The sequence below is a fragment of the Cricetulus griseus genome, chromosome 2, assembly GCF_003668045.3.
Source record: "Cricetulus griseus strain 17A/GY chromosome 2, alternate assembly CriGri-PICRH-1.0, whole genome shotgun sequence".
Lineage (NCBI taxonomy): Eukaryota > Metazoa > Chordata > Mammalia > Rodentia > Cricetidae > Cricetulus > Cricetulus griseus.
Window position 1 is genome coordinate 80,196,209 of NC_048595.1, and position 25,575 is coordinate 80,221,783.

At 42.3% G+C, this 25,575-nt stretch overlaps 2 protein-coding genes across 2 annotated transcripts in view; one reads left to right on the top strand and one right to left on the bottom strand.

The window, feature by feature from the left end:
• Positions 1–25,575, top strand: part of LOC100750695 (astrotactin-2) — a 933,092-nt gene that overhangs the window by 687,202 nt on the left and 220,315 nt on the right.
• Positions 13,064–24,478, bottom strand: LOC100750407 (E3 ubiquitin-protein ligase TRIM32). Its single transcript, XM_027400260.2, has 2 exons — positions 24,415–24,478; positions 13,064–16,134 (listed from the first exon to the last, which is right to left on the bottom strand). The coding sequence occupies exon 2, from the start codon at positions 16,055–16,057 to the stop codon at positions 14,090–14,092; it is 1,968 nt and encodes a 655-aa protein (XP_027256061.1). The 5' UTR covers positions 16,058–16,134; positions 24,415–24,478; the 3' UTR covers positions 13,064–14,089.

Sequence of the window (25,575 nt, forward strand, 5' to 3'; positions counted from 1 at the left end):
TCTTCATCACACTTGGAGGCTCTGAAGATGGCATGAGATCCTATGATGACCTGTTGGTCCACAATAGGAACTCAGTGTAAGTCAGTCATTGGTACCCTCAGTAAATACACACACACACACCAGGCTATGTGTGAGACATCTATCCATTTGTCCAGTGTGTCATTTGAATCAAGGCAATTTTTGTACATTAAGCCTCAATTTCTGTAATTTTTAGAATGAGCTTTGTAGTACTTGTATTGCATTATTGTTGTGAGAATGAGGATTAAACAAAACAATGTTCATAAAGTGACTTCCATTGCACCTGACATATAATAAATGCCAGGAAATGCTAGCTATTATTATTTTCATTTATTATCGAGATATAATTAATCCAGTGATGATCATTCATATTATTAGTTTTCCCAAGCCATAAGCATAATGATGTAGCTCTTTCTATTCATGACTACAGTAGTAAAAGATGTATTCCCTCCTTTTCCTATACTTCCTAAGACATGAATATTTCTTCCTGGTTAATCTGAGAACTTTTGAAGATGAGCTCTGCATGAACCAGGTGGTGGGAATAGAAGAAAGCAATGCTGTCACATAGCCTAGCCTGGAATGAAAGAGGGGTGTGAGGACTGTGCTTATATTGTTCAAGAATATAAATGTAAGAGAGGGGAGAAGACTCTGTGTGTGTCTGTCTCTGTGTGTATGCTCACATTCCAACAAGAAATGTAGAATCTGCTTGTTGTCACATAGCTGATAATAGACAAAAGCAGAATATCATTCCAAAACTCCAAGATTCTTTGACTCCAAAATCTACATGACCCTTGACATTCCTATCACAACAGATACCATGTACTGGAACTCACAACCCAGGATGGTTGTTGAACACTTTGCATTCCATTTAATTGAATTTTTACAGCTTTGGAAGTTGATATATTTATGGGTAGGAAACTGAGATAGGGGAGCATAGGAATAAAATAAGTTACAAAAAACCACTGAGATGGCAAATGGGGACTTCTTTTCCTTTCTCTATGTTTTCTTGGTTCGATACCCTCATCATTTACATTTTGATATCATTTAGTCATAGGGAGTGATTCAGAAAGTGTTCTTTCTGAGAAGCATTTCTCTCTGTAATAAATCAAAGTACTTAGTCAAGGAGAGTGAAGAAAGAGGCATACAGATCTGTGTGATTTCAACCCACATGATCCTGACTAGCTGGCTAGCTGGGTCTAGTGTCAGCTCAGCTCTGGGACAAAGGGCAGATTCTAAGTCAGGTCTTCAAAACCCGCATGGCCATTGAGCCACTGAGTTGGCACTGATCTTAGTATTTACCAAAAATGCCGGGCTTGGCCTCAAGATTTCCTCCTTAGAGTCCTTGTTCTAGAGGTCCCAATTCCCTCCCTCTCCCTGGAATATGGAAGCTGGTTCCTTTGGGAGATCATGGCTGAAAAAGCCCCTACAGTCTGGTGCATAAGAATAATTAATGTTTAAAAGGGGAAAGATTCTTAATGTAATACAGTAATCAGTAGAGAAGAAAGTAACATGTTCCAGAGAACAGTTAATTTTCTCAAAGGAAACCATAAATTAGGAAGAGGATTTAGACTCAGGTGGTAGGAAACTCCCTGCCCTTTCTAGGATGAGATGAAATTCAAGAGGCCATGGATGTAATTATATCTCTTTGGCTTGCAACAGCTTTAGTGACACAGCTTACGGAGCGCACCATTGTAAATTCATTCTTGAGCTTTCTCCTCCCCGTGGGACTTTGCATCAAGACAAACAATGGATGGATCCAGAAAGTAAGATGATTTCCACTTGTTTCATAGTTGAGATGATCCTCCAAAGTCAAACAAGTCAGAGAGAACCATTCCTCCCACTTCAAAGCATACATAGGCCATCATGCATTGTAGTTGGACTTTGAATTCAGGGACACAGCTGGTAGCAGGGACAGGAAGTAACAAAGTCAATTCATATTCATTGTGTTCCAGAGTCTTCATATAATCCTAATATAGGACCTAAGCTGACCCCTCCACCCTTTTATGATTCAGCAACAGCATCCCTACCAGATGTGTTTCAGCACTGTACTACTGTAGCAGTGAATTAACATGACATCCATTGTGGATTTGAAGAAGAGTAATAGGTAGGGCACACTGTAACATGTAATTGTTAGTGGAGGAAACAAGTGAGTTGTGCACAACCCACACAAACAATAATGCAAGTTAGTAAAGCATTCTAGGGTATCCAGAAGTGATAGGACATATGACAACAAAGTCAGGTAGAACAAACAAACAACAACAAAAACAACAAAAACGATATAGATGAGTAGATGGAGCTGGAGAGAGGGAAGTGGTGATGAGATAAACTTAAAAGGATAGAAAGGAACCAAACCCACTGATATTTAAAGACTATAAGAAGTATTGTGTAGGGGATGCTGTAGCCACGCCTGCTTATGGCTGGCTACAGGTGTGCCTGACCATGCCTGCGAGGGTGTGGTCAGGGTGATGTAGGGAAAGTTTAAGAGTGAGGCGGCTCTGCTTTCGGTTTTATCTTCGGCCTTGCTGTATGGACTGCTGCTGCGCCGTCTAGCTAGGTCTCTCTGTAAGTAAGGATTTTCCCTATTAAATTCCCTTGTATTTTTACCTGGCTCCATATTAGTAATTTCCCACATTAGTATGTGCATTACCAGGAGCAAGTAAAGCCCATTAGAAGGTTCTGCACAGTTGTTGGCACTCTCACTTTAGAATTTCTCTCTAGTGCAAGGTAGAGACTTGACTTGGGGTGGGAAGGTATATATGTGGGATGCTATATGAGAATCAAGAAAATCCAACCTAATAAGCTACAGTAGTGTTCCAAGGAATAGAACAATAGCAGCTTAAAGTTCAGTTGTCCTAAGGATAAAGAAAAGAATAAATGGTTGGGAAAAAATATTCCGTTGTATAATGATGAATTAGCTTTGCATCACTATAAAACTATCTGATCTAGGCCACATATGATGACATTTATTTAACTCACAGTTTTGGAGTTTCAAAGCCCTCAACTCAGTTAGCAACCTTTGTTTTGGTGTTTGGAAAGGTGTGAATAACCATGATAGGTGCTTACACCAGGGCAAGACGTTACATCATGAATCAGAAATCAGAAGATGAGATGAGACCAGATGAAGGTCTTTTAAAAAATCATTTCCAGAAAATTAAGGAGCCCCATTAACAACTCCTCCTGAGGGCATTCTTCTAGTAACCTAGTAACCTAAGGATGTCCCACCCAGCTTCACACCCTAAAAGTTTCACTGCTTCCCAACTCTGAAAACTAAGCTGGCAATCAAAATGGGCACTTGGTGTGGGGTCAGACTAAAATATGTTCAAACTTTAGCAAATGAGGGTCTTATGATTGAATCATGGAAGGTGGAAGGTAAGACATAATGAATGATTAAAAGTTCCAAGCTTCCCAGGCTAAGGAGCCTGAATGCCTGCTAGTTCCCCATCGGTGAAGTTAGGAATGGGCATCTGATGCATCAGAGCTGCAGTCGTCATCATCAAGCACACTGAGTCTGAAGCTCATAAGGCTATAAAATTAGCAAAACCAAAAGGCAACTAGATATACATCAATCCAGTAAGAAAAAGTCTAAGACCTGAAAAAATGCAAATTTGGCACTCAGTTGCAAATGATGTTGAAATCACAGAATAAAAGTTAAGTTCCCCTTTGCAATTTGTTTCTCTGGGGAGCTACTCCACCATCAGACTCTGTATTGTTTCTGACTTTTATTTATATAATCTTTATTGCAGTCAGACAGGCTGCCTATGCTGTTCAGTTTGGGCTCAGTTTTGTTTGTGCAAAACATAGTATAATATTTAAGAATATCATATATATAAGTATAAGTATAATAAGTATAGTCATCATACATACTAAGTGGTTGGAATTCATTGATAAGAAAAAAGTATATCTGTGCCTATTATCACCAGAGTAAAATGGAAGGGTTTTGCTTGATTTTTTTTTCTCTTGCACCTTCTTTTCACTAACAATTACTGTCTCTGACTGGCCCTGGTACATCCATTCCTCATTCTATGACCTTTCTTCCAATGTATCAATTAGTGCAAGTTTATTCTCCTGGATCTGACTTCTAAATCCTGGATCAGGTGAAATGATAAGTGTACCCTACCCATCTGTATCCCTTGAGCCATGCCATTTAACATTCTTTCTAATGTCTTTACAGAATCATTAAGTATGTCAAACAACTTTCACATCCCGAGGCTTAAGAGATTTATAGGTTTAGTATTTTTAAGTTTTAATATTGGATGTCATTCCATATGGCTGCTCTGAAATTAAATTTACCATATACTCATATATCATATTATGAAGTCATTTTCAATATTCAATTCTAAAGCTTTATTGTCACTCTGAAGCAGAAGGGTGTACCCTCCATACCAAATCATATTGAGGCTGGGGGTAAAACATACACATTACAGGATACGAGATGATGTATTGCTCATATAACCCAACTTTTGTGGAGGACGGGGGGGGGGGTGGTGAGGGGGTTCCCAAAAGCTTGAGAGTACAAGAAAGAAGACTAGCTTGCCTTTTTGTAGAATTCTTGTGCTTATATTTTAATTACAACATTCTTCTCTTTCCTTTTCTCTCTCCAAAAACTCCTGAATATCCTTCCTTGTTCTTCTTCAAAGTCATGGCCTCTTTTTTCATCAAGTGTTATTGCAAGCATGTATATATCTTGATTCCAGTTTTACTCAGTTGACTGTAATTCCTTGTGTAGAGTTGAGGCCTCATGGACTCAATTTATCCACTTTGGCATGTTTATTGCTGTCCTCCTTGTTCAACTGGCTTGGCTTTTATACAATGATGGTAATGGGGAGGGTAGAGCGGGGCTGGACTTGGTCCCATATATTCTATGGGACTTTCTCTGGCATCCAAAGAGGAAACACCTATGTTTTCTTATCAGTTTGCCCAGATGTGAGTCTGAAAAGGATGAGAGGGACACAGGGCTTGAAAGCTTTCTGCAATTAATATCCAAGGTGGATTTAGAACCCTTATTGTAATACACTCCTGACATTTGATGGCTGAAACATGTATGTAACAATAACTCTTTCTACCAGACTCCTGGGTTCTGCCACCACTTTAGGGTCCCCAAATAACACAGAGACTTATATTAGTTGCAATGCTGCTGGCCAATGACTAAGATTTCTTATTTGCTATCTCAGTCTTAATTATCAACCATAACTACTAATCTATATATTTTTATAAGGACTTATCTTACTGAGGATGCCAGCCTTATGCATCCTCTCTTCCCAAGATCACATGGCAACTGTCTCCCTTTACTACATTTCCCAGAATCCTCTGCAACTCCTAGTCCCACCTATCTTGCTTCCCTATTGGCCAATAGTATTTTATTTATCAACCAATAAGACAAATATATACAGAGAAGAACCTCCCCCATCACACATACTGTGTTGTTAAATGGAATTTGAACTTGCTTGGTTGTCTATGAGGTCTAGAGCATGTATCTAGGAGGAAATGAAAGTTCCAATAGAACCTTTTAAAGTGGTGAGCTATGCGAGGGGGCATGAGTGCATGCTCACTAGTAATCATGTCTAGAATATTGACAGAGTAAGGAATGCATTGATAAAGATTTAGTATGTGCATAGATAATGTTGATTTATTTTATTTTATTTTTTTCTGAGACAGGGCTTCTCTGTGCCTTTGGAGGCTATCCTGGAACTAGCTCTTGTAGACCAGGCTCTTCTCGAACTCACGGAGATCTGCCTGCCTCTGCCTCCCGAGTGCTGGGATTAAAGGCGTGTGCCACCAATGCCCAGCTGATAATGTTGATTTATATTATGGAAAGCAATTCAGTGTTGTTTCACCAAAAAGGCAGTCTTAGGTAGGGACAGATAAGCAGATCACTGGCAGTGGTCCAAGAGTATAGTGGTTCTGGGCAAATAGGGATGATTGTAGGCAAGGGTATCCAGTGTTTAAAGGACCACATGAAGTTTGGTTATTTGTGCATACTCCTGGGTGCTGTCCTATTATCAGGGACATCCCAGCTCAGGTCTACAAGCTAACAGCTTTCCAACAAGCTTCATTGCATATTATGCCGACACACCATTTGTGAAGTGCTTTGTTGTTAATAAGTTGGCACTAAGGAATAGTCCAGTTATTCAAGTATCTAGGGATGGAACAACTTTCACCAATACTGAAGTACCACTAAGGGAGGACTAGGGGAAACCTTCTACAACAGAAGGACTATGCCATATGACTCTATGGTATAGCAAAGAACCTTCATTAAGCTTTCAGGATGCTGTTTCCATGATCCAACATTTAACAGGCAGCTAAATATTGAGAGTCTCAGGCTCAGATCCCATGACATCCAACCTATTCTTGAATAGCCGAGTTGTATCCAGTAATTGCATCCTAATGGCAGATAGTAGGAGCTAAGGAGACATCATATATAAGGAGGTAATTTACAGCTATGCAATATGGTCCACAGACTTCAGGCAGCATGAGAGATTTCCAAAGCATTGACATGTAAAACTGTATTACAATTATAGAGCATTTTGTTGCCTAGAAGCCCAGTTAAGGTAGCCCATTTGTGAGGCACTAGATAGAAAGGCTTAAATAAAACTCAAAGTGAGAAATATGTTGTCTTCAGAAGTTAGTTTTCTGGAAGTTGACCAATGTGGCAAGAATTTTAACCATGTGTGATTCAATGATCCATCTCCCTTGATGATCATTTTGGGTGATATTTGCATGCCCTCAGTGAAGATGTCACATGAATAGTTTGGAGAGGGATGTGATCATTGTGATGTCATTACCATGCTCCTGAAGAAAGGGGGATGTGGTTAAGATCTGTATACAAAGACTGGGTGAGGGCACAGCCATTGAGGTGCCCTCCCGACGGTACATCAGTAAAATGGTGTTATGTCCATTGAAGATGAAGACAAACTGGCCCAGTCTTTTAAAACAGGCACAGGAACTTAACTGTTTTTTACAGATCTACAACTGCAAAGTACTTAGCAGTTGTTGGTCAGAGCTAGTAATTCCAGCAATACTTAGTATGGTAGCCTTAATAGGTGTACCCTCCACATTAGGATTACAACAATGCACTGTGAGGAGCCATTTGTTCTGTGTGGGTTTGAGAACAGTCTAAATTGAGCCATTAGATAGGGAAGCTGTGGGGATAATAACTCTTCTCTAAGTAGGTCTGCTATATGGCTTTCAAACCTCAAAGGTCTTCTTTTCATTTAAACTGGGCCATATTAACCATTTTACTTAACAAGAGGATGGGGAAGTCCATGCAGTCCCATTTTGGCAAGGCAGCTGCTTAGAACCCAAGACTTAATTCAACTTTATTACTCATTTGGTCAACATGTCCATGCCCACCATGGAGGGTAATGGATAATCTGGGTGATGGGGAATTTAACCAAGGCTGTATGTTTGTTGACTAAATTGAGACATACATAGTTATCTTCCTTGTGTGTACACTGAAATGTTCTCAGTAGAGCCGCCCTAAGATTATAGGGTACCCTGTTTAAATTCAGGGGGATTCCTAGATGAAGGTAAAATTTACACCCCACTATTAACAACACAGTTTTGCCAATTTCTATAAATGTTAAAAGTTAATTCCCAAGGCAGGTTGTAGAGATATAAAAGCTAATTAGCAACTTCCTATCTTGTTTTGGTATGACAATATAAATAATCTTAGTAAAGTTTGGAGTTCCAACTTGGTCAAACCACGGACCTGTTTCTTTCATTACTGTTGTCTGTCTTCCTGTATTAAAGTGTTTATTAGCAATTATTAGATGTAACTGGGATGGGGCCTAGCTAGTCTGCTTATATTTCCTCTTCTAGTCCCAGACCTGCTATTAGCAGTACCAGGCTCTCCTCTGACTACACTAGCTACTTTAAAAGGGCTTAAGATGCTGGGCTTAAGTCACCTTTAAACTCATCCCTTGGCCACACTGTGCAGGTGCTATGGATGCTTTGGGGATTATTCTTCTCTAAGTAGGTCTGATATATGGGTTTCAAACTTCAGATCTAACTCTGAGGATCAGACCTATTTTGACCAAGTGGCACAGACATTCTATTCACTCATCTGGACTCATCTGCTTTAGGAGTAGTGGCTTTCATAGTACACAAACCTTTCCTCCACATGGGTAACCTATAGGCCTTCACAGTGCATAGGCTATTGCCATTTCCTGGGAGTGTTGTACAGAATGGGTGTGATGCCTGGTAGGGACAAGTGAGCAAAGGTACAGGCTAAGGGTCTTTCTTCTTAGTCTTTGTTTCAGTCACAGTTTGTGTTAGTATTCAGACTTTTCAGAGACCTCAGGTCTGGGCTGACACATGATTAGCAGGATTAGCTCTTTGTTCTAGAGTGGCCATGAAAACTTCCAACCTAGTTGAATGCATCTATGATAATTGGTAGGGCTCCCAGCAAATGCAGCCAGTCAGCACGGCCCAGGTGACAAAAGCATGATAGCCCTTCCACAACTAGTTAGCCAACTGAACTGAATCCTGAGAGCCTTCTAATGGTGGTGAATGCCTAGCCCCCTAGCTTGCTGCCTCAACTATTGTAGTCATCCCCACAAAGTAGAACCTTTTTACCAAAAACTTGTTTCTAATGTTGAAACCAATGGCACTACTCTCACACTTCAGTGTGACAGCCATGAAAATGTTTATTACCCACACAGGAGGCTTTCCAGAAGGAATGCTGGACTCCTAGGAAGGTGCAAGAACTACCTGAGCAGGCCAATCAGACCAGTCTGGTTTTAGTAGCTTGGAGCTAGGGAGGACAAGGGATCTACCATTCACAGGTGGTGGCCTGGGAGTTTAACCATAGTGCATGTACCAAAGGCATGAGAACTTGAGCTTTCTTACCGGCATGTCTGACCAGGGGGCAAAAGCAGCAATAATGAAGTTAGAAACTTCCAGCAAAAATCATAAAATACAATAATGAGTGAAACTCTACTACAAAGGAATAGAGCATAAGTCTCATTTGGTTTATGCTTTTGAGAAGTGATTTCAAATTATTTCATGCATCTTAAAAGCAGAAAAATAATTTAGGGGACAATTCCAAACCAGGGATTCTGACTAACTATATCTTCGCCTTCTGTCACTGAGATCCTAGATTCTGATCACAGATGAAGCCTCACTGATCCTCATAGTCAATGAAGGGATTGGTGAGGCTCAACCCTGGATACCCTTTAATGCTCACAGGGCAAGTGGGTTTCTTTAGATATTGGGCTCTTCACTCTACCCTGCTTTTAATTTGCTGGCTCATTCCCATTCTTCCCTTAACACTATGCTTTGTTTGTAATGTTCCCTCAACTTCAAATGCGCTTCAGCACCAGAGTCCCTCAGCCAGCATTTTTTACTGCGACACTTGGCATACTTTGTCTTATACCATTTATCTTATCCTTCAGCGTATTTGTTTGGTTTACATTACTTTATTTTGGCACGCTATATGACTGTGAGGGTTATGATTGATCTATCTTTGCATTCATTACTCATACAACTATTGCTGATAATACAGTAGATGTCTCGTGTGTTTAATGAGCAGGTGAATGAATGGTGTCTCAGGCCCTATTATTCTTGGAAATATGCGATGTTGTTATAACCAAGAAAACAGTAAATCACTAGAGGGAACTTCTGATTTCAATTCTATGGAAAACAAAATCCCATGTATTTGACATATACAAACTGTTAATGTCTTTCAGTCAGGATTTTTCTGAGTTACTAAATAATTTTCCTTTGGTGTTGGGGCAGATAGTTTCCTCACCAATTCCTATCCTCCATGTGGCACAAGTACTCCATGCACTCATTTAAAATCCCAATTCCATGAATCCACCTAACTCTGAGTCAAGATGTCACCTTACTGCTTTATTGAAATTACACTAGGATTTAAACAACTTTTCTGTCGGGATGAGTTCTGCCTTCACCATTCCAGCAGTCCCACTCTTGGTTCAATTGGCCCTTTAATTAAGAAGCCAGGCCATGTTGAACAAACTGTTGCTTCACCAACATCAGCCTGGAATTTCTTGCCAGCATTTACAAGAAGAATGTGGAGCAGCTTCCCACAAAAGGGAAGTCTTTGCCCTCTACAATAACAGTCATTTTCTTAATTGGGCACTTTTACATATACCATGACATTATTATCTTTTAATTCCCATAACCCTTAGCCTTTGAGATGTAAACTGTCACTTCCTTTTATGAGATAAGGAAACTATAGTTTAGCAGGGTTACAACTTACTAATAACTGAGACAAAGTTACAATAGCTGGAGAACAGAAACAATTGGATTGAGGTGAGGCACATCCCAAAGTGCCTCATTTTTGTTATTTTGTTTTTGTTTTGTTTCATTTTGTTTTTTCCTGCCTTCTACTTTCAAGGATCACACATTAAAATTGTAACAAATAATATGTGAAGACATTGGGGGAGAAGTGAACCACAGTTTATGTTAGGGAAAAGTTAAGATCATAGCTAAAAGAGGCTTTACTGGTTTCTCCCAATACCCAGTGTATGGAAACCAATGTTGTGAAATAACCTGAAACCCTATAGCTACTTACACAGGAAAGACAGAGCCTCAAGTCAGACACAAGCCTAACTAAATACAGTCATTTTCCCACTTGAAAACATTGCCTGTCTAAGCACAGCCTCCACAAGCTTGCATTTAGATGGGGTATCATCAGCATTATTATTGACAAGATAAAGCTGTAGTCTGCAGTCTGGGTGTATATTTTGCTTAACTGCTTTTTATCTTACCACCACCCTGCTTGTAAAATTCATCCAAGCACCGTTTCATGGCTGTGATTTGTAGTGCAATCCCCTGAGGGGCTGTACATCCCCATTTGTAAACCAACCTCCTTCCTGCTTGGATGTAGAGGGCGATCGGAGTCTCACATGACACCTGCCTTCCAACCTCTCCTATGGGGCTGGGGAGTGCTTCTCTTAAGAGGCCATCAGTTAGGACTATACAAACCACATGACCACTTCAGTATTACTTGCCTTACTGCAGAAACACTACAAAATTCAAGCCATGTTCCTGTGATTAACAGTGGAGTGGTCTTCATATTCTTGAAGACTGAATTGTACTTTTCCTATAATTCAGTGTACATATGGCCTGCAAAGAAGTACACAGTGGCAGAACAGGGAGTTCCAACACTACAGTCAAGAAAGAATGATGTTGGAATAATTAACTAATTAATAATAGTCTCATTTTTCTTTTTAAAATGTGCAGTGTACCTACCCTCTAGTACTTAACAAAAAAACAGATGGAATGAATCTCCCCGTACTTTAAATTCTCAAAGAATGACAGGGGAGAAAGGGTCAGACCAACCAACTGACTGTCAACTGCTTTTCTTAGACATTGTTCAAGGGGCTTGCTTGGGAATCTCCTTATCCAATGTAGGGAACTGCACTAGGAGGTCTTAGAACCCAGGTAGAAAACTGAATGAAGAGAACATATTTCAAATGAGGCACAGTGCCATGTATGAGCCTCAGTAAAGCTCAGACCCATGAACAAACAGTGGCATGGGAATTTAAACAGTAGCTAGCACCTAGAACAGGCAAACAGATGTATTAGGACACTTGTGGCTCGGGGAAGAAACAGCTGAGGAAAGTTACAGTTGTCAAATCTAAGCCTAGAAAGCATGAAGGTCCGCAAAATAAAAAAAGGACAGTTTAACATGGATGGAACACAAAGCTCACAACACCAGCCCTCTTCTGTAACTAAAGAAATGACTGGTATTCATTGAGTACCCTGACAACGAGACCAGGCATTTTCACATCCATATTCTCTTATCTTTTCTAGACACAGAGGGCTTTTTTCCCTGTTTTCTTTGTTAAGCAAACTGTCCAGTCTCCATGACTAATAAGATGGAATTAGAAGATTACCATGCTGTACCTTGATAGGGTTCAGAAAGTGTTCTATTGGTTCCTAAAAGTCTGCAGTGATAGCATAGGTGTTGTGGTAAGGAGAAGCCCAATCTGTGACTGGAGCCTTTGCTCTTAGTTGGTTTCACAGGACAGGCTTGTTTGCATGTAAGACTTCCCTTTGGTAAGAGGGCTGCCACTGTGAAGGACAAAAACTGAGCTGCTATGATTAAATGCTTCTTGGAGCCACATTCTGTTTATTTACTCAGCATGGTAGGTAGCTGCAAAGTCATTGTGCTCAGCATGGCCTGAAATACCAAAATGGAAAATCAGTCAGACCATGCCATCAGATACCTGCTCTATTTGAAAGGTAAGGCATGACTATGTTGCAAAGATGAGAGAAATCAACATGCTGAATGGAAAGGCAGTCAAAGGGTTCCTGGCCCTGCTTATCTCAAGCTAACCTATAGCATTGCATTCATTCTCCCACTGCACATGGTGTGGCGAAGGTTTCAGTTATTGTTACTACCTACACAAATCCCCTACCTACAGCAAAGACAGTCTGCTTCTGAAAGTCACCAAAGACAGAACAGCCCCAACTGATTGAGCCATTGTGATACACTTTTCATTGAACCAATTTCTTCCCAATTCTATCATTTTGGAATATCAGATGCAATTTCATCATCAAAATACGGAACCTTCTCTAACTGAAAGCAAGTAAAACTAGTTCACCACTATGCACTTTCTTTACCCACCCGCTGACAGAACCACCAATGAACAATTTGGGGTCACTTAAGTTTAGCAATCTTGTTTCTAGGAAAGGGTAAGTTTAGCTTTTGGCTTGTAATCACTCCTGCACTTAAGATCAAGATATGTTGCTTAGCAGATGTGGAGACCTGTGAAATCTCATCACACATTCTTACCTCTAGTCTGAAGCACATATACCTAGACGGCTTCCTTTACATACTACAACTTTTACAATAAACACGTGGGGGAGGCTCAGTTATGAACAGGAAGACGCTAGGCTGCCACTGTTCAAATGCGTGTGGGAGTAAGGATGTTTATCTTTACATAATGGTATTCTGGTCTACATTATGAGCTAAGGAAAATGCTATGTTGTCAAACAACAGTACAGATAGGCAAAGTGACATAATACAACCCCCTGCCCCCCAAAATCCCACATTTAATAAAGAAATGAACACCAGTGGTGAAGAAAGTTATCAACTAGTTTAATGCTTGATAGAACAGAAATAAATCTCAAAGTCAAATAGTATGCACTCACGTGAAGAAAATACAGAGTTAGCTACTCAATGGTTTGTTCAATGAAAATGGATTCATCAACCTTCCCACGTTGTTGGTCAATCAATTCTTCTGGTAACTCTTAGCACAGATCAGTAGAAAGAGTATGAAATGTTTTGAGACCTAGAAAAAAAAATCCCAAATTCGCTGGAAATGTTAGCATCTGCTTATATGTCCCATCTATGGCAGAGTTCTAACCTATGAACTCCTTTATAAGGCGATCGATTTCTAGACTGAAGTTTTCAAAACTATCTAACTAGGGTCAAACCATCTTCTGGCACATCTACAATGAAAAGACAATCCATAGTGGCAGAAATCCCCCAGCCAAGAGGCCCTACTTCCCAAAGGGACTGTGTGTCACCTTTGGTGGCATTTAATGATTCAGTCTCATACTGATAAAGGTGATCAAAGAGACACCATGCTACAGAGATATACTGTCACTGAAGGGTAGAGCAGATCCCACTGGAGCATGCATACAGAATGCAGCCAGAATTAAAGAATCACAGATGAAGCACATTATAATATTATGGAAGGAAATGGTAGACTAGGGAGATCACAGCTCAGAGGAGAAAGATCAATGACGATTCAATATCAATACAAATCTTGTACACAAGGGCAAAGGGCTAAAGTGGCTTTGTCTACTAAAGCCTTGGAAGTGTCTAACTTCTAAGCAACTTCTGCTAACAGCATCATCTATCCTAATTGGGACAAGGTACCTGTCAGAACTCTAAACTTGGGAGAGAGGAAAAGGGGGAGTGGGGAGAGGAAGAATAACAGATAAAAAGCACTGAAAACTAGAGATTTTTGATTCTACAGCAATCTGGCTTGAATCAGGACATAGGCCACATCTACTCTACTGTACCATCAACAACCAAGGAAGGAAAGGGAAGGAAACTCGGTTGGGGGAAAGAAGAAACTGGCATTTCTCATCTTTAAGGGGTGGAATATCTTCTCAGATGGTAGCTGTAGATCTTGACACAGTGATCCCAACAGTCCAAAACCAGCAGCTGCCCCTTAGGTGTGAGGGCAATGCCAACCGGACAGGTAAGACCCTCTCGAATAAGGACACTGTAGCCCCCACCCTTGGGAAAATGGAGAATTTCCTTGCGGCTGCTATCAGCCACAATGAGGTCACCCCGAGCATCTACACACATGCCAGCAATGCATCGGAAATCCTCATTTTCAGAGAAGAAGTGACTGATCTGCCGGCCCAGCTGCCCGTCTGGGCCCACAGAGCCAATGGAGAATCCACCCTCCAGGTGGTGTTCATTCTGTCGGTTTTCCACATTGAGACCCAAGCCTTGGGTGAAATAGACTGTGCCTTCCGCATCACAGGTGACAAATTTGGGCCTCACAGCACTGCAGAGGCAGCTGTATTTGACTACTCCTGCTCCTCGGTCCACAGTGAAACACCAAAGCTTCCCACCTTCCACGTCAGTCACCACAAACTGGCCAGATGGTAGGGCCGTGATGCCCCATGGTTTGCTCAGCTGGCTCCTGTGACAGGCCACACAGTGGCCATCCAAGGTATAGACTTTAAGGGAGTTGTCATAGCTGTCGGTCACACCAATCAGCCCATGGCAGTTCATGGCCACAGAAAGAGGAGTGAGATTGGGCAAATCAGCTCCAAGGAAACTCAACACAAAGCTGTCAATGCCACTGGGGCTGCGGCGGATCTCCTTCAAAAAGCCTTTGCGGTTGAACACTTGGATACGATAGTTGCCACGGTCAGCAACCAGCACCTCACTCTGACTGGTCACATAGAGACTGACTGGAAGATTGAACATACCTGGGGTGCTTCCTTTTGCCCCCATCTTCTTGAGAAAGAGACACTGCTGGATACCAGAGGCTGCCTCAGAATTCCGTTGTTTCGCAGGTGAAGCCCTAGGGCTGGCAACCACTTCCTCGGGGCTCATGTCCATCTCCTTAAAAGTAACAGAGGCTGAGGCAGCAGATGCTACTGCCTCTTCCATTGCCCAGGAATCTTCCATGTTAACTGTCCGGGGCTTCTTAACAGCTTGCCCAATCTGCAGGGGACCAACATGCCCTACTTTAAGGAGCTCCACATCTTGCAGGGTAAGCTCCCGGGGTAGGTTGGCAGTGAGCTCTGGTTCCTCCTCATCTGCTGTCTCCTCCAGCAGTGCTACATCAGCCTGCTTGATCTTGGCTAGAAAGTAGTCACAGCGAGACACAGCCTGCACCTCTGCGATGTTGAGCAGGTAGCTCTGCTCCTCTACCACTTGACTGTTGGACTTCTCAACCTCAGCCAAAGAGCCTGTGAAGAACTTCCGAGAGCGGGCTAACTCTTCCTGGACCCTGCGCTCTTCATGGCCATACTCTTGAAGAACAGCCTTATACCTTGCTTGAAGGTCTCTGGAGACACCCTCCAAGGCTACCTTCCGCCTCTGCAACTCTCCGGTAAGTTCCCTTAGGCGAGTCAACTTCTCCCCAAAGTCCCTCCGCCGTTCCTCGGCTGCCTCCTTGACAGGGAGTGTACAGTGGCCAGGAGGTTGGTGATCTGCCTCCCGGCAGGGTTCACACAACACCAAACCACAGCTTCTGCAGAACTGTCGAGGCAGCCTCCGGCCACAAGCTCGGCACATGAGCAGACCGACGGCCTCACTGAGCCCAGCTGTGTCGATGATCTTCAACACTGTCAGGTTGTCTGTCAGCTGGGTCAGGCTGGTGATGCGGGTAATCTTGCTGCAAAAGGGACATCGGACACCATTGATGCTACTGGCCAGGAGCTTCTCCAGACACTGGCGGCAGATAGTATGGCCACAGTGCAGCAGCTTGGGACGCAGTTGCTCTTCAGTGAAGGACTCCATGCAGATGGGGCATTCTAGCACTTCCCGGAGGGCATCCAGGTTCAGGTGAGAAGCTGCTGCAGCAGCAGCCATTGCTCTTCCTTGCAGAGGCTCCTACTAACACAGCCTAGAGCTCAACAGCTTAATAGTCATGCCCCAGTGTCAAATTCCTGTTAAAGAGAAAAGCAAACCATTACTCATTTGTATACTGCCTATATAAGTTAATCCTGTTTAGAAACACATACAGTATAGCTATAATCATCCACTTAATCATTTACTTATTTAACAAATGTTTTATTGCAGTCATGTCTCAGGCAAAAGTGACACACAGAAAAAAATTAAAACAATATGCATGAGTGAATTCTGGGAGGAGCCAAAATGCCCTAGGTCAGTCTCCCTATCATCTATAAAATAGAAATGACAACATCTATCTGATATGGTCATTGGAAGGGTTCAATAAAATGCTATACAAGCAAAAAAAACCAGAATAACCCTGCCCAGAAAACAAAGTCACACGAAGGTCACACCACTTCAGTGGGATACAGTGGGTACAGTGATAGAACCTGACGGTTGAGGAAAGTTGGTCACAAGTGGTGCTACTTGTAAGATTAAGTCTTGAAAGCAACAAGGCAATGAGACAGACAGGTATTTTAGGCAAAGAATACTGTGTGAGTTCGGTATGGAAGCCTTTTTACTGTCATAGTTTATAGTCTCTGATGTTTGGGAGTTAAGGAATCATTCAGAGAAATACAATTCTAATGACTAACCTTAATCTCTGATTTGCAAAACATCAGATAGGGATGCTACATATTTTTCATTTGTCTATCTTCCTACCTAGTCACCTGGCCACCCATGGTAGTCTAGGCATCACATACTATACAAAACATTGAGTTCCAGCATACACGTGCTACCCTACTTTAGAGAGACAAGATAACGTAAGTTAGGACTCAAGACAGACTCAATCTGATAGATCCTGAAGTAGACTCATTCTTACTTAGAGGAAAATTGCACTTTAGAGAGGCTGTAGCACTTACTTTGGCCTAGAAGAACATAGAAATGAGATGGGAGAACAAAGTAGCAAGCAAAGGGTAAAGCCTTAACAAAGCTGGGAAGGCAGATGGAAAACACTAAGTTCTGTATTTATTGGGATGAGAACTGAAAACACTTGATGTCTCTATGTTTAATTTTCTGCATCTGTAAGATGGAAGCAGCACATCCTTTACTGGGTTCATGGAAGCATCAGATGAAACAACACAATACTGTGAGTGACAATGGTATTTGCCTCTATACAAGGAAGGCCCTAAGTGAACTTCAGTTCTTTCTTAGCCTTATGTTAAAACTGCAGGAGAATATACAGGAAACCATGAAAACGGGTGGAGAGGTAATGTGAGGGTGATTAGAGATATTCAGGCCACAAAGTGACTTTCTTGTGAAAGTAAAATAGGACCTTCATTGTGAAGTGTAAGCTGGGACAATTGCTTTGCAGCAAGGAAGTGATATGCTTAAAGATGAAAAGGACTGTGCTCCTTTGTGTGTGTGGGGGGGTGGGGGTGGGGTGATGGGTCAGAGAAACCATTTAGAAGCTACAACAAAAGGCCCATGAGAGGTAAGTGAACTAGGGGGCAGGAAGAAATGCAAAGATACAGTTGAGAAATATTGCAGAGGTACAATCAGTAAAATGTGAAAACCAAGTTTATGGTAGGAAGTAACAAAAAGCAAAAGCTGGCCAAATACTCAAGCCCAGGTGATTTAAAAAGCAGTGGTTCCTCATCAAAACAGCTTATTTCTGGACTGAATACCATCCGTGTCACTAAGATGTATCATGAACACCCCTACTCTTCTGCAGACATAATGCTTACAAAGTAGACTCTGCAGCCTTATGCCATTGTTGACTTATACCTAAAATGAGAATGAATAGATTCAGCAAGGTAAGGCACAGGGATAAATACATCATTCTTAATTGCAAATCTTATGTCCAGTCTTATGATAGACAGTTAGCCATTAAGGAGGAGGAGGATATAGTATAGGGGTTAGCTTGGTTTGACAGACAAGCAGCTAGGTGAGGAAAGTCTTGTGCACATCATTAACTTTCTCCAGGTATTCGCAAAAGAAAAGTTAACAGAAACATACTCACTAAAGTAAATATTTTGCAGCAAATACAACATTTGCCTAACATCAAGTTTACCTCCAGGAAGTCCCTCTATATCTAGGTAATTCTCTGGTATCCTAGGATCTACTATGTGCTACACAGTATTGTCCATGCTTATTCTCACTTTATAGTCATTGTGGCCATGTAATGTGGGTAAGATTTTTTATTGTCCCACTTTACCAATGAGAAAACTGAAGTTTTGAAAAACTAGTTCAAACATCTGAGTTCAAACATGGTAGGACTTTCTAGAACAGATATCTTTCCTTATTTTTAACCCAACATTACTTCCAAGTTAAAAAAAAAAAAACAACAACCTGTTATTCAATATTTATTAATGCTTGCCTGATCTCTGGGATACACTGCCTTTAAAACACATACTTTTCTCCCTGAAAAGGGGGCTCTGAGAATCAGCCAACACAGACTGGGTTAAATCAATTTATTAGCAGAGAAACCCAGTCCCACACTCTTGCTTTGCCACCCGTTACAACTAAATCCACACCTTGACAAAACAACAAATTACGGATAACATGAACCTTAAATGGCCTCCTGTGGATATCACAAACTGAGAATGCTGAATTCTCAAATGCCTTGGGCCTGGGGCAGCACCACAGAAACACCAACAAAAGCCATGACTCAGGATCCATGCAAGCCTCTCAATCCTAAGCAGTAGCTTTTTTCTGTCTCCTGTCATCTGGGACAACAGACTGAGGGCAACATTTGGTGTTTGGATCCCAAGCATGTTACCTTACATTGTGCAGGGACATCTGTTCTTCCTGGAGCTGGCACAGCAGACCAGCTTGCTAAACAAGTTTGCCAACTTGTAAAAATACCAGCAAATTCTTTCCCCAGATTTCTGGAATATTATACTACCTCTTTTAATTTAAAAGCTTCTTGCCTGTGTAAGCTAGCAACTTTCTAAAGTGAACGAGCCATGCTCACATCAAACCCCAAACTATTTCTCTAGTCCACAGCTTTACCAGATTTTCCAAAAAGATGTCAAAAATCCATGCCCTGAAGCTTCTGGATTTGGAGAAGCTTAAACTTGAAAAATACTTAAACTAGTATTTCTACTCCCACCATCATAGAACACTGCTTTCACTCAGCCTGAAACAGAACCAAAAGCCAGGCAGACCCAGCCTCTTCTCCAAAGGGCATGTTTGACCAGTATTGATACCGAGAATGAATCACATGGGAGCTCAATTAGACTTCAGCCTCCCTGAAAAGGCTATTCAAGTGAAGGTACTGCCTCATTATGCCAAGTCTTTAGGTGTGCTGCCCAACTCCTGCCAGCTATAAAAGTCAGTAAAGTCAACACACTATTTACAATCTTGGCTGCCTTCACAATCCTTTGAACACATTTCTCATTGTTCACTCTGTACCCCCAAGTCTTGCCCTTTCTCTTTATGTAACCTCAATTAGCCTTGTTCCCTCACCTCCTAGATATAATGATTTACAGTGTACATCCCAAACTGACACCAACACATCTCATTGACTCTAGACAATACACCTTATAAAGCTATACATATTCTCATGGATCTAAGACAGCCTTATCCTCTTTTGACACCCCTGAGTTTTGCCAGTCCATGTAATAGGTAGCTAGGTAGTAGAAAGAACAAAGAGGAAACAAATAACATAAACCTTGAAGTCATACAGAACTAAAGAAGTTTAGTACTATTACCTACAGAATGTGGGGCAAATGGCAAGTTACCTAACCTCTCTAGGCCTTGAAAGTTACTTAACTTCTCCATGTCTGGCAACTATTCAATCATTCCAGGCCTGACAAATTCTTGAACTTCTCTCTGGCTAATATATAGATACTTAACCCTGGTAACTGGTAGGGAAACAATGGCTTTTTAATAGTTTGAATACATTAACTATTTAACAAAATTTTGTTAGCAACCAGGAACGGATTTGTCAGCTTGGAACGGATTTGATTGAGAATGGAGTCACCCAGGCTAGGAACTAATGAATAAATGAAATCACAACTTCTGATCAAAATATAAACTGCCAGAGCTCCTTTCCATACTTAGCAGAGACCAAGTATGGAAGGCTAGAGTGAGTAGTGATCTCAAAGCAATACAAATAAGGAAACTGAGACCAAGACAGCAGAATTAACTGTTTACACATCATGTGGCAGAACTAGGGCAAAGGGACCAGGGGCTGGAAGTGAACAGTACTACACAGATCAAGAGCTGCACTTGGGCAGTATGGCTTTGGATCCCAGCTCCAGCACCTACAGCAGAGATTTGGACGCATTACCCAATGTCTCAGCTTATGTATGAAATGGTCTTTTATGTCCACACCTTCTCACAGGATAAGAGTTAGAGAAGATTGAGCATGAAGCACTTAGAACAGCACAAGCTAGGCACAGAATTAACTGTGAAGAATAGCTTTTATTATTATTAGCAGGAACAGCCAGGCATTAGCTACTGCCAGCCATAGTCACTACCCAGCGTGTGTACGAAATAAACAGGCACTTTTCAAAAGGCAATCTATACCTAAGGCATCAGACATAACTTTAAATTACTCACACTCAGCATTCTTGGAGAGTGTTACCTGATCTCAGAAGGAAAACTAAGAGCAAAGCCAAGGTATGAAATCCCCAGTCAGTGCCTGAGTCTCGATCTAATAGTATTCTTTCCCCCACTTTGTTCCTTGGGGATTTAGGCCATGAGCAAAACTGGAGAACCTTAAGCAATTAATGAAGTAGATCTTTACTGAGCAATTACTATTAGTCTGGCCCCGTGGGTGGGGCCAGAGACATAATTTTTATAACAGATGTGAAATTTTATCTAAAAACTAGACATAAAGGACAGTTCTACAATTAATGCACACACATGGCTTGTGTTTTTTTGTTGGGATTTTTTTTTTTGAGACATCTTTCATGACAGCATTCAAGCTGCATTTACTCCGTATGCACTTTAACCCAGTTCTAACCAAGTGTGAAACTGTCTCAATGCCACAAAGGCCATTCATTAACAAAGCAAATTTCCAGCACAAGAGGTCACCACCTGCTATTCCCCTAGCTCTGGCAGTGGAGATAGGCCTGTGAACTTTAGATTGAGGGTGCTCATGATACTACCTGCAGATAGCTAAGATCATGTCTAACTGCCACCTTTTAGCAAACAAGGAGGAATGAGTGTCAGGCACTTTTTGCACGTCACAAGTATCCTCCTAACCATGTGAAGGACTTGATACTCCACATCCTAAGTAATACTGAGAACAAGGCAACCTGTCCAGGTTCCCCCTCTGTGGTATGCAGTAGAGCAGCACCTCAAATGCCCACATGTGAACACTGTGATACAAAACTACACACACTCAAAACATGTTCTACTTGTATAGATGATGAGACTACTGCTACCTCAAGGTAAAATCTGGCTAAGAGGTTGGGAAATGCATGCAGGAATGATGTTTTTCAATTGTACTGTTCTATCAGAAAGGCACAATGGAAGTAGTCTCCCAAAGGAAACACATCTGCATACACAAGAGAATGCACTTTAGCAGCCTTACAAACTTGTGACTTCCGGACACTCCCTGGACACAGGTATAGGGGCCTTAACTGTCAGAAGATCTCTAAAACTAGAATTGTAGAAGTTAGGAGTCAAATAGAACTGAGTTTACATGCCAGATTAACCATTTGCTCTGTAGTTTACGAAGATATGTCACTTAACTTTTTAACATTCTGACCTATAAAATAAGGAATCACGTCTAGCTTGTCAGCACTCAATGTAGCTGACTGCTTTTGGACAGAGGCTGACACATGCTGGACCACCAACAAGCAAGCAGTAAAAAAGCTGATTCCAAGGCTAACTCAATCCCTATCAGGTATTTTCCTAAGTGATGTGTGCTAATATCCAGTTAAGTCTTCTGCCCTCAGCTCCAGTCTAATTTTGTTTTTAAAGCCGGCTTCAGTAATGTTGTAGCTGGGTTTGGAGCTGATAAAGACAATACTACTCTTTTGTTCCAGAGACTAGACACACAAAAGAGGCCATTCAGAGTAGTAGCAACTCTCCTTCAGTCCATGACTGCCTTCAGCCTGAGGCCCCGCTGAGGCATTCTATCAAGCCAGTGGCCTCTTCATCTCAGTTTGTAGCTCCTTACACCTCACCTTGCCTAGCTCCAAGCCCCTTCCATTATCTCTCCACTGGTTCTGGTCTAAGAGCAAGCCAAGAACAGGGTGCCCAGGGTTTCTCCTGATCAAGAAGAAACACACTGCTTTAGAATGCTGGGCAATCTTCCTTTTCATCAGAAAAGGCTGAAAGGGGAAGACAAAGCAGGCTGTAGCAAAGAAGCAAGTAAGGAGGATATATACTGTGGTGGGTATCCACACGTCAGTTTACTTTTGCCATTTTTAGTTATATGGCCTTGGACAGGTGACCTCCTAAGCCTTAGTTTCATGTGCAACACAGGACATAATAAAGCATATTTAGCAGGACTGTTATTAGTTTTTACAGGAGTACACTCTGAGCACCTACTGAGCACTAGACAGTAAGCCCCCTGATTGATTTCACTGGTCCTCACAACAATCTTATGATGTAGATCCCAAAAAAGCTAGTGCACTGAGAGGTCAAGTCACTCTTTAAAGACTAAAGCAGGAAGAGAAAGAGCCAGGATTCGAACTCAGAATATCTGACTCTGAAGCCAGGTCCCTCCATTTGCATTTCTGGCTAGGTAACTGTTGGGGTTGTTATCTAGAAACTAACAACCGCCACACCCCCCTCAACTGGATGGGACAATGCACCCATCCAGACACTGTCAAATGTTTTCTGGCAGAAGAAAATCACCCCTGACTGAGAACCAAGGCTTTAGATTATGACATAGTTAGGCTAAATATTCAGCACATGTGAGGCTCTCCCTTGCTCCCCAGACATTGTTTTGTTTCTCTCCCAGCCCTAACACTTCATTTACAGAACCACTACCTCTTTGTGCCATAGCTGGTCTTCTAAAATAAGATAAAGTCAGGTTCAAGATCATTTGACTCAATACCTTGGAGGGCTTAAACATCTCTTACAGCTTGGGGGCACAGGGAAAGGGACAGATAGCAGAAGACCTTGGGTAGTTTCTGGCTTCATTCCCTTCCTCTCCCTCTCTTCTTCCACAAGGCCTATAATGTTAGGTCTGCGTGGAGTAGGTTAAGCTAGTCAGTGTCAGTGAGAATGCTATGTCTGTCTCAGGATCAAAGGGCTTTTAGTACAAGGAAGACTCTGCCCTTCAGAGAATGTCAAACTCTCCTTCAGGATCTCTCAAGACTCGTGACTTTATTCCCAAACCTCTGCATTCTCCTAAATTCCATTCATTCATACATAGTTTATTTGTACATTACTTTCAGGTTCCTGGGTCTCCCAAACACCTTCTGGGTTCAATTATGCAGAGACCAAAAACAAACAAACAAAGCCTCCTTTAGTAGCCTAAGAACCAATTCACAAACTACAATCTAGTCACAACATTCAGTCCCCACCATTCAATCCTCTACAAACCCCATTCCCAACCCTCAATCCCAAATCTAGAATTCAGCCTTCTAGACTGTATGTTGCAACCTTGCATTTCACCAATTGCTTTTGGGTCCCTGTTACACCCTTTATTCAATCTATTTTCAAATTTCCACATCTGTCACTCCTGTATGCCAGCTCCAAACTCCAACACTGTACCTCAGATTTCTAGCCTCCTTCAATCCGGGCCCTCATCTGCATCTCCCTGACTTGCACAGTGCCACCCCCACCCTCACCCACCCTAGTCTTGCCTCACGTGTTGCCTTCAAGCCTTTGCTTGCGATTTGCTAACTGGATACTGATTTCCTTGGGAACTCACCCCTCAAATCTCTCCCAGATTCTACTACAGAATTGCCTTTTTCTTCAGCAATTAGATTTTTTCCAAGACCCTGACTGTTTTGACCTCAGATCTTGCTCCCATTCCACCATCTCCTCAAAGCCTCTGAGCTTCTGCCCACCAACCCCCAACCTATCTCATCCATGCCTCCCAAATTCCTTTCTATTTCTGATATTCTGCACCCAGATCCCTCCAGGGACTCCAGATACCCCCGATCTCCCACATGCTTTACGCCGTCTTTCCGCTCAGCCCCCACATTACCTCATACCTCCCGAGATGCTGCAACTGCAAATCTCCTCAGCCCCTTTGCTCCCCTCCCCCAGCTGCATCTCAACCCCACCGAATCTCTCCCAAGCCCGTCCCTCCCCCATCCAGTCCTGCCACTCCGATCCAGTCCCCAAATCCTGCCATTCAATCTTGGAGCCCCGCGACCCACCACAGTCCCTGGTCGCAGACCCTCCTTCCCTCCCCCTACCTGACCGCCCGCGGCTCCGACGCGAGTCCACCGCAGCCAGCCCACCCGCCCGCCGCCCTTTGCGCATGCGCCAGCGCGCACTTCCCACGTCGGGTGCCAATTCGCAGGAATGCCTGTCCATCACCGTGCTCCGCCTCCCCGAGGCATGCTGGGGCTTGTAGGCCCGCGGGCCCAGAGCTCTTGGCCCTGCTGAAGAGGTAGGGGGTGACTCTGGAAACCTAGGACACCGCGGTGTGTGATCCAGTTTTCTGCCTGTCTCAGAGTCGAAATTTACCCGGTCAGTAAATGCTAATCTCCCAGTAGTAGTCTACAGAAAGTCCGGGCACCTAGCTGGAACGCCTCTTTGTACCTCAGTTCAGGAAGACAACACACTCCTTTCAAAGAGCTGGTCCTGGAGCTAGGTAATTTTGCCTGTGACACATCCCTCTGCCTAGTCACTGAACACACTGCATTTAGGAAGTAGTATCCTGGAGGCGAGCAGCCGAGGTAGAAACGGGCAAAGCCCTGCACTGAACCTTGTCTTGCGGGAGGTTTTGTGGCCCACTGACTAGCCAGGACTTGCTGCAGATAGTTTGGGGACAGGTAATGCCTGCTCCAGGACGTGAACACGCATTACTAGTTAGGAGTCTGAAGGAATCTAAGATATTATGTCTCCATATTTAAAATTCCACCAAGCTGTGTGCCCCCAGCACAACGTTAAGACAATAAACAAAAACAGTAATATCTTTGAGCACTTTCTGACTAACTACAGCTAAGCACTTTACAGGCTTAGTCCAGCCCTCATAACAGCCCTGAGATAAAGAAACTGAGGGTTAGATGCCAAAACAACCTGTCAGAACCTGGGTTTCAATACCACTGTTAGAAAGCACCCTTAACCTTGTTTTAATCTTTCTATTTCTTTATCTCTAAGTAAAGTCAAGGGTTGTTGTGATGATTGATTGAAGTTGTGTGTGATTCACACTTTATTAACGTTAACTTTAAGTTAAAATAGATTACAATCAACTGGGCATAGTGGCACAATCTTGACAACCTAGCACTTGGGAGAATGAGCAAGGAGAAGTAACAGTGTAAAGGCAGCTTGGGCCCTATTCTAGTTTGCTGTGTACTGCTCTGTCAATGACCATGGCTAAAAACAATTTGGAGAGGACAGGGTTTATCTGC